Source organism: Sinocyclocheilus grahami, unplaced genomic scaffold (genome assembly GCF_001515645.1).
Source record: "Sinocyclocheilus grahami isolate Dianchi unplaced genomic scaffold, SAMN03320097.WGS_v1.1 scaffold839.1, whole genome shotgun sequence".
Taxonomy (NCBI): domain Eukaryota; kingdom Metazoa; phylum Chordata; class Actinopteri; order Cypriniformes; family Cyprinidae; genus Sinocyclocheilus; species Sinocyclocheilus grahami.
Genome location: NW_015506018.1, coordinates 288012 through 298222, shown reverse-complemented (window position 1 = coordinate 298222; position 10211 = coordinate 288012). Strand labels below are relative to the sequence as shown.

At 37.9% G+C, this 10211-nt stretch overlaps 1 protein-coding gene across 1 annotated transcript in view; it reads left to right on the top strand.

The window, feature by feature from the left end:
• Positions 1 to 382: 382 nt before the first annotated feature.
• Positions 383 to 10211, top strand: part of mov10b.1 (Mov10 RNA helicase b, tandem duplicate 1) — a 20949-nt gene continuing 11120 nt past the window's right edge. The window contains exons 1-7 of the mRNA XM_016247500.1: positions 383 to 961; positions 1164 to 1266; positions 7562 to 7764; positions 7954 to 8192; positions 8418 to 8667; positions 8764 to 8886; positions 9033 to 9195. Of these exons, the coding sequence (XP_016102986.1) occupies positions 810 to 961; positions 1164 to 1266; positions 7562 to 7764; positions 7954 to 8192; positions 8418 to 8667; positions 8764 to 8886; positions 9033 to 9195 (1233 nt within the window). The 5' untranslated portion in view covers positions 383 to 809. The remainder of the gene's footprint in view (positions 962 to 1163; positions 1267 to 7561; positions 7765 to 7953; positions 8193 to 8417; positions 8668 to 8763; positions 8887 to 9032; positions 9196 to 10211) is intronic.

The window sequence follows — 10211 nt, the reverse complement described above, 5'->3', positions numbered from 1 at the left end:
GCCATGAGGTTGATACAGAAGAGTGCATTTATCTTAAATGAATTTATTTATTGGTTTTAGTTTCAATAGCGTGTACTTTTTTGGTGTCATACTTCTGTGAAAACAACGAACATTAAAATGTTCTCACAAGGACCTGGAATCAGCCCACTGCATAACCACTGGATTATGGAATGATAATAATTTTTAATATTGTTTTTCTTTTATTCATATATTTATTAATAGTAATAATATAATAATAACCACTATAACATATCTGGTTTACAATATTTCTTATTTAAATTTAAGTGAGCGTTATAAGTGTTTGTCTTTATATCTTTCAAAGACCTTGGTGCACAGATTGCTCTTGTTTTGTTAATTGTAAAAAACATTCCGGTGGGAAAACATTAATCGTTTTATCCTTTACGTGTACTTTGTAGACGGTCCCTAGCTGGCCTAAGCGCTAGCTCGCTGCTGCTAGAGACTTCATGCGTTGCAACATATCGAGGAGGAGTAAAACAAATTAACTGCGATGTGTGTTCAGTGCTACGTTCTAATGCTTTTCAGATAAGCCATTTTTATACAATTATACTTATCTACTAAGAGTTCATTGATTTTTTTCGCGGCTAAATATCTGTCTAATATCAAACGTCGAAGCAACTTTATATCGGTAGAAGAGCGATCCAACCGTTGACGATCATAAGTTTAGTTTCTTCCGTTGTTAACCTCTTCCGCAGAAACAGCTGCACTTGTTTCATGAAAGGCGGTGTAGATCATAACTGATCTGATATCTGCACATCACCACAGAGCTCACGATACCAGAGCTAAGAAACATGAACAGGAAAAACAGAAAAAATCAGCTCTCTAAGGATGATTTGCGTGCCGTTGGATGTGACTTTATAGAATTTCTGGCGGAAAGCAAAAGGAGATCAATTACTGATAGAACCATTCTCAAAAACATCTACAATGAAGAGTTCCGACACAGGTAAACATTTGACATGTTTTTACAGATTTTAAAATGGTTATTTTTATTGCTTATAATATTCCATTTACTAGCCTACACGGAAATGATCGATAGAATTAATTTATAAACAGACATTTATTTAAAGGGGAAGTGCATCAGTACTATGTAAACAAACACTGTTTCCTATCAGTTTATATTTATTTTCATTAATTTTTATCCACAGGGATGGAGTTAGAGACCCAAACTTCTCTTCAGTCCTCTTTGTATTGAGAAATTGCAGCAATGCACGCATCACCAGATCAGGACATGTTTACTTTAACAGTAATGTAAGAATATTTCTTTTGATTACCACTGCAATTCTGTTGTGGATGCCCATTTAGTTTGATTTCTGTATTGTCAGTGTCCGTATGTGCTTAGCTTGTATAGAATGGTGGTTTTTGTGAGAGTCTGAGCATGTCTATAACTATTGTAGGCTGTTGCTTTTATGAAAGTTCATCATAATTATATGCAGTTTATGTAAAGTTTGTAGTATGTAGTATTTGTAATATTATTAATGCAAAGTTCAATTGTTTTTGGAATGTAAAACAAATGAACTCTTGTCTGATTTTGAAGCTTGAAGTGTATACTTTCATTAATATCAAACTGAATCAGAATTCAGTTTTTCTTAGATCAGCTGTTGATAAAAACTCCTTTTATCAGATAGAAAATAACACTAAAATCTGTCATGTAAAACAATATGTACAATATGTGCACATTTCCATGCCCATTATTATACTTTATAGCATGACATAATTTAAGTCTTTCGCCGTTTTGATGTATCAGTTTCAAGACAACTGTCATATGCTAGGATGCATTAAAACTTTAGCTTGCATCTCACTCAAGCTAATACATTTTTATGAAAAGGCAAAAAAGACAGTGGTGCAGATAAAAATAGTAAATCAAGATTACTCAATCTCTGAAGTTTCTTGGGTGTCACCTTGTCTGCTTACTTTATAATAAGTGAAAAGGTCTGAAGGCCGGAAGGCCTGCTAGTGTGGGGCAAATGTGACACAGTTTCAAGTCAGCTGATGCAACACTTGGGACCCTATTTGAACGATCTAAGCGCATAGGGTGCTTCTCAATATCCCTCCTCGTTTCCTCGTTCCTCCGTCCTCTATCCTATGACCCGGAAACCAATCTAGCTCAGCCATCTTGTAGGACATCTCAATTCTCTTATTGCACCGCGAGGAGGCGAGTATCGAGGAGTAAGGAGGCTTCCTGAGGAGCTATGAGCAAGGATACACAGGTCAGGGGCGTTTCCTCCGAGGAGGCAAGGGAGGCAGTGTCTCCTCAAAAAGTTGGATGATAAAATGATCGATATTACAAAAATAAAACAGCGCAAATATGACTAAATATGATATTAAAGGGGTCATATGATACGATTTTAATTTATCCTTTTTCTTTGAAGTGTTACAAACTCTTGGTGCATAAAGAAGATCTGTAAAGTTACAAAGACTAAAGTCTCAAATCCAAAGAGATATTCTTTATAAAAGTTAAGAGTCAACTGTGCCTACCTAAAACGGCTCGTTCTAACACGCCCCCACATATTTACGTCACGATGTGGGAAGATTTGCATAACGCCGCCCAAATGTTCACGGAAAGAAAGAAGGCGTAACTTTTATTCTCGCTGTAGTATTGTTGCTGCCGCCATGTCGTGAAGACGCTGTGTTTCATTGTGAAAGCGAAATTACTTTGTTTGGCCTTCCAAAAGAGGACGATATCCGCTTCATCATGCCTAGAGCTGATCTGTGCTGGTCGCTGAGGAAATACATCAACTTCGCGCGGTGGATCGCCGTTTCAGCTTTCACTGTGGACGAAGGTCCACCGAGGTCTTCACATGTGGTTGCCACAAGCCCGTTCTCTTGCCCGCCGGCCTCCGCTCACTCAAGCCTGCCGTGTGTGACACTGTGTGTTTCTTTGTGAAAGCGAAACTACTTTGTTTGGCCTTCCAAAAAGGACACAACTTGAAATCAGTGGTTAAGTTGTATTTACAACACTGTTCCAGAACAGTTCAACCCAAATATTCAGATGTGTGCAGTGCATTTTATGGAGGACTGTTTCCTGATCCTGGTAGAGTAGAATACAATGCCGGCTGTTCTGACTCACAGACTGTAAGTAAGTTTTCATATTTAAAGGATTTGCCACTGATGATTCAAACGTGAGTTTTGAGCAGTGTAGAGTAGCGCTTGTTGTTTGTAATTTCTCCGATCACAAATGCAAACACAGTTTTATGTTTACACGGCGCAATGCAATGCGTAAAAAGACAGTATAAGTCATTATAATCCGTAATTATGTCCCCACTGGATGCAACAAATGCCTCGTTTATAATGTTTTTTTTAATGTTTTTGTCTTGTCGTTCCATCACAGTATGGTAAGGGGCGTAACATTTCCGTCACACGCTTGAGGTATTCTGCCAATCAGAACGCACTGGATAGCTGGCCAATCACAGCACACCTCGCTTTTCAGACCAATGAGCTTTGTAAAAATCGACGCGTTTCAGAAAGGCGGGGCATAGTGGAGAAACAATAATGTACAGTATGTGGAAAATAATGTGTTTTTTTAACCTTAAACCGCATAAACACATTTCATTACACCAAATATTATTAAACAATATGAACATTTATTACAGTATTTATTCATCTTTGTTTACATTAGTTAATACAAATACAGTTGTTCATTGTTAGTTCATGTTAGTTCACAGTGCATAAACTAATGTTAACAAACAACTTTTGATTTTAATAATGCATAAGTAAATGTTGAAATTAAAATGAACTAAGATTAATAAATGCTGTGGAAGTAGGCTGTTGTTTATTCTTAGTTCATGTTAACTAAAGTAGTTAACTAATGAAACCTTATTGTAAACTGTTTCCAGAATATTGTTCAAATTGTTGCTGCCTTTAGTTATTATTTTGGAATAAATATAAAAATGCATAAAAACACTGAAATGTATAATTAGTATTAAAAATAAAAAATAATATTAATAAGTTCACAAATAAAAAATATTGGTAACATTTTACAATAAGGTGTCATTTAATGAGTTAACTAACATGAACAAACCATGAACATTTATTACAGTATTTATTCATCTTTGTTTACATTAGTTAATACAAATACAGTTGTTCATTGTTAGTTCATGTTAGTTCACAGTGCATAAACTAATGTTAACAAACAACTTTTGATTTTAATAATGCATAAGTAAATGTTGAAATTAAAATGAACTAAGATTAATAAATGCTGTGGAAGTAGGCTGTTGTTTATTCTTAGTTCATGTTAACTAAAGTAGTTAACTAATGAAACCTTATTGTAAACTGTTTCCAGAATATTGTTCAAATTGTTGCTGCCTTTAGTTATTATTTTGGAATAAATATAAAAATGCATAAAAACACTGAAATGTATAATTAGTATTAAAAATAAAAAATAATATTAATAAAATACAAAATATAATTATATTTGTTCTCCTTTTATGTAATATTTATATATAAAAAATGTTCACGGAAAGAAAGAAGGCGTAACTTTTATTCTCGCTGTAGTATTGTTGCTGCCGCCATGTCGTGAAGACGCTGTGTTTCATTGTGAAAGCGAAATTACTTTGTTTGGCCTTCCAAAAGAGGACGATATCCGCTTCATCATGCCTAGAGCTGATCTGTGCTGGTCGCTGAGGAAATACATCAACTTCGCGCGGTGGATCGCCGTTTCAGCTTTCACTGTGGACGAAGGTCCACCGAGGTCTTCACATGTGGTTGCCACAAGCCCGTTCTCTTGCCCGCCGGCCTCCGCTCACTCAAGCCTGCCGTGTGTGACACTGTGTGTTTCTTTGTGAAAGCGAAACTACTTTGTTTGGCCTTCCAAAAAGGACACAACTTGAAATCAGTGGTTAAGTTGTATTTACAACACTGTTCCAGAACAGTTCAACCCAAATATTCAGATGTGTGCAGTGCATTTTATGGAGGACTGTTTCCTGATCCTGGTAGAGTAGAATACAATGCCGGCTGTTCTGACTCACAGACTGTAAGTAAGTTTTCATATTTAAAGGATTTGCCACTGATGATTCAAACGTGAGTTTTGAGCAGTGTAGAGTAGCGCTTGTTGTTTGTAATTTCTCCGATCACAAATGCAAACACAGTTTTATGTTTACACGGCGCAATGCAATGCGTAAAAAGACAGTATAAGTCATTATAATCCGTAATTATGTCCCCACTGGATGCAACAAATGCCTCGTTTATAATGTTTTTTTTAATGTTTTTGTCTTGTCGTTCCATCACAGTATGGTAAGGGGCGTAACATTTCCGTCACACGCTTGAGGTATTCTGCCAATCAGAACGCACTGGATAGCTGGCCAATCACAGCACACCTCGCTTTTCAGACCAATGAGCTTTGTAAAAATCGACGCGTTTCAGAAAGGCGGGGCATAGTGGAGAAACAATAATGTACAGTATGTGGAAAATAATGTGTTTTTTTAACCTTAAACCGCATAAACACATTTCATTACACCAAATATTATTAAACAATATGAACATTTATTACAGTATTTATTCATCTTTGTTTACATTAGTTAATACAAATACAGTTGTTCATTGTTAGTTCATGTTAGTTCACAGTGCATAAACTAATGTTAACAAACAACTTTTGATTTTAATAATGCATAAGTAAATGTTGAAATTAAAATGAACTAAGATTAATAAATGCTGTGGAAGTAGGCTGTTGTTTATTCTTAGTTCATGTTAACTAAAGTAGTTAACTAATGAAACCTTATTGTAAACTGTTTCCAGAATATTGTTCAAATTGTTGCTGCCTTTAGTTATTATTTTGGAATAAATATAAAAATGCATTAAAAAACACTATGAAACGTATTAATTAATAATTAGTATTAAAAATATTAAATAAAAAATATTAATAAAATACAAAATAGAATTATATTTGTTCTTTTTATGTAATATTTATATATAAATATATATTTATATATACAACTGCCTCCTCATTTTAAAACACCACCACACACCACTGAAACAGGTGTATCCTTTGCGGAAGTGTTTTTCATAGAAAAACCTGACGCACGTATAAATTCTCCTCCCCCTTCACATCTGTTGTAATAATTTTAATTTATATTTTACCTTTGCAGTTTAAATAAACCATACATGTCATATATTTTAAACAGAGCATCTTGCTTTATTAATATTTATTATGAATGTATTAAATAACAAACATTAACAACATAAGGGCAGATCCCTTTAGTGCAGCTGATGACGCTTTGAAGTGATGCTAAAGGGAGCGAGGATATATCATTTTACTTTACTCAACTCCGTCCTCGGGGAAGTGAGGAAAGGAATTGAGGATGCACAAATAGGAATTGAGAAGCACCCATTCCCTGCGTTCCATTCGGAAGGGCTCATCCCTATGCCCTAATCCCTTCAAAGGGTTTACCCTCCGGAGTGAGAGCTTCGAAGGGTGTAGGGTGTAGGGGACCAAACAACTTGAAGTTTCTTGAAGTGCCCTTCTGCATCATCATCACGTGCCCACATGGAGGTGCCGTCATCATGCAAAGAATCTGCACAAAGGATCATGGGAGCCCGAAGTGTCCATCAGATGTACCCTTCGAAATCCTTCATTCCGAAGGGCCCTTTGAAGTAGCCAGTTTGAGCACTTCGGTTTGGAACGACCCTTCAATATGGCGGCCATGATTATTTTCACTCCGAAGTGCCCTTCGGAGGGCGATATATCCCATTTGGAATGCACCGATAGGCCCTGTCCCAAATGGCACCAATCTATTTGACTATTTGACTGCACCAGTCACTGGCACAGTCTATTTCAGTTGCTTCAAAATAGCAACGCGCCAACAATGCACCTGAACACACCTCGTTTTCAGACCAGCACGCCCATGGGCGCACACATCGGTGCAAATGCATTTGCTATTTAAACAACGTGGCGCAGGATGTGAAAATGATAACTGCGTCTGGCTGAAACTAGCAAGAAACACTTGCGTCGCGCCTGGCGCCGCATTGCGCCTGCTGTATGATAGGGCCCTTGGTCTTTCAGGCCAGTTTTTGTTAAAACTCTTATAAGCATTGGTAAGAATATATATATATATATATTCATTTAGTTGCCAAACATTTCTAATTAAAAAAAGTTTTCTATCTAATATTTATATTTTATTTGATTTCAGATTTATTTCAGTTTCACAAAGTCGTTTTCACCATGCTCTTTTGTCACTTAGTATTTTATTTTATTTATTTAATCTCTAAAAACACACAGATTACATTTAAACGCTGGACAATTTCCATTTGTGTACAACACAAACCTTGATGTCATCAATATAATTAATGCGCTAAAAAGAAGACTATTTTTGTGAGTGCGGATCATGATTATATACCAAGCTTTATTTCAGTTTGCAAAATTGAGCAAAAATCTGAAATACTGGACCAACCAAAAAAATCAGTAATGATCAGTTACATGTGGTGATTTTTGTTGCTTTGTCTTTAAGACAAAGTCTTAAAGTTTGTATGTAAGTACTCTTCACATGTGAACTGAGAAACTGAGCTGCAGGTTTGTAATGGGGCATTTCATTTTCTAATGGGGCATTTCTAGGTTCGAGTGCTGCACGATCAGTGGCATAGACCCCGTCGCAAACAACAAAACCAAGCTACTCCACCTCTGAGTAATGGTAGCTCACCGCCACCCCCTACTGCCCAGGTTCCTGACCCACCGTCAGTGCCAGGGCCAGAAGATGGAGTCAGAGGAAGGAGAAAACTGTCAAAAGCCCTCCTGAAGAGAATAAACACTACAGAAAGGTGAGCTAGTCTGAATGATAGGTACAAGCCAAGCTCTGAAATTACACAGAATGTGAAATACAAAGAGTGTCACCTTCATACATTACAGTCTGCTGTCATTTACAATGTAGTATTGTTCTTTGAATTCCCATTTTATATTTTACAACATCTGAGTATGAGAAGCTCTGTTGCTGCTCTTTACCTTCCCAGGTCTGTGTTTATCTCTGATAAAAGTGGGGTGCGGGTGTCCTCAGAGCTGCAGATAGAGGATGGCATGATTCAGCTGTTTGTGGAGAAGGCAGAAATTTGTGAACTAAAGCTGTTTGTGGAGAACACGGGTCAGGATGCCGTGTATTTCACATACTACACTGCTCTTCACTGGCTGCAGTATTTCACTCTGGAAGACAGCAGAAGGGTCACGCGTAATAATCCACTCCGTCTGGAGCCATGTGAGTGCAACCAAACTACAGGAGAAACTGGTGTTGGTGTTGTTTCTAGGTTTCATTTGGTATCATGCTAGTCTCTGACATTATGATGTATTATAAATAGAAAATATTTTTTGGAGCCACTGTGCAGTGGTTAGCATACATGCCCTTGACATGTTGGGCTGTGATGCTAAGGTAAGTGTCACAGGTTTGAACCCAACTTGTTGCTCTCTCTCTCATTTTTGAAAGGTGAGAAGTACGAGGTGACCTTAAGATTCAAAGCAGAACAGATAGGAGTCTATCCTGCCACTCTAGCATTTGAGTTCAAGGAAAACACCCAACCCGCCACCCGTCCTTTTCACATTGTTCGGTTCATTCAGGCAGAATACAGGTCTGAGCTTGCAGCTCTGCTGGGTCCAGAAGCACCATTCAGACCTAAGAGGCTTGAGACATATGAACCTGCGAGGTGCAACATAGATGAGGGGGTTCCACCTGAGAGGTGAAAGAAAAAAAACACTCTTTTTAAGAATTAAATTTTAAAAAAATTCTCTGTTTATATTTGTACAGAAATAAAATGTTTTTCTCACATTTTCAGTTTTGCTCGAAACCTTTTGAAGTTTGTGGTGCCACTGGATAACTACACTCGTCCTTCTTACATCTCTGACTTAGCCGAGGTCCTAAAAGGCAGCCGTTCTTTCCCGAAGCTCCAGGAACAGAAGTTAGTGATCTCTAGTTGTGCCTACTGCCTAATTGTGCTTTTAGATCTTAGACCTGTTACTGAATGGTCCAGGATCAACTCTCTGCATAGACATGTATAGTGGAAGCTATCGTTACTGTTCCCCTTGTGTGTTTGGTGGTTTTTAGGTCACTGCTGGAGAGTGATCTGGGTTTTCATAACTATAAAGAGCGCTTTGATTTACTACTGTACCTGGAGGAAGATCAAATGCGTCTAGACATCAAGAGGTATAACAAAGATGATGTGTCCATGGTGAAAGACTGTGAGAACAAACGACTGCTGGTCTTAGAGGTGAGTGGCATTCTTTTATTGCCTATTATTAAAGCGTGTGATTGCGGCTGCATCCGAAAGCTGAAAAATGCTGCCTTTGGAGGATGCATTTTAAGGTAGGAAGGCAACAAAGCAAATCTTATCCAATGTTAACTTCACTTCCTGTCTGCTGAGATGCCTACATCTGACTTTTGAAGGCAGCATAGATGTTGTTCAATTCTGTGACAGTTAAGCTAAAACAATAAAGATGTTGTCTGAAAGTTGCAGTTGGTGTTCATTTTGTGTGTACATTTTTTTGCGTGTTCCACTTTTGATGTAATTTCTAGCAGAAAATTAGTATTGTAGTAATTAAACATTCGCTAAGTTATCACCAAAAATATCTATTTTATCTATACTGCTATGCTGCCTCGGAAGTCTGTGTGAAATCAGTCTCACAAAGTACCTTTGTGTGCAAACACTGCCTGCAAAGTCATTGTCTAATAGGAATGACACATGCCTGGCTCTTAAAGGGACAGTGCACCCAATTATTTACTTTAATTTGTTAATTTTCAACTCCATTAAGGATAGTAAATGCCTTCTCGTTTGGCTCTCAGCGAAGGCGGTCGCATTTTCTCCCCCTCTCCTCCCCGTTACCTTCCCTGCTTTTGCTCCTCTCGTCTTGTCTACTGTCTTGATTTTGAGAGACTCTCTCCGCACTGCTCTCCAGACTAAAAAATCAAAAAAATCATGGATTTGATCAACTGGTCTCTCAACGCAATTGACACCATCTTCTCGACAAGAAGCTTGGGTTCGGGGGAACCTGACTGCCCTGACGAAACGTTCGCAGCTGGCTACACGATGGACGCGTGGGAAAGGTGGCGGGTCGTGTGTCTAGCGGCTCTTTCCGTGGAGGACATTGAAGATATCTACCTATTCGGAACCATGATAACAGGTCTTATGCTGATTGGATTAGGCATTGCCCTGGTTTATCGAGAAATTCAGAAAACGGACCAATGCCTCACAAGGCTGCCCGTCATGATTGAAGCAGTGGGCAGAGC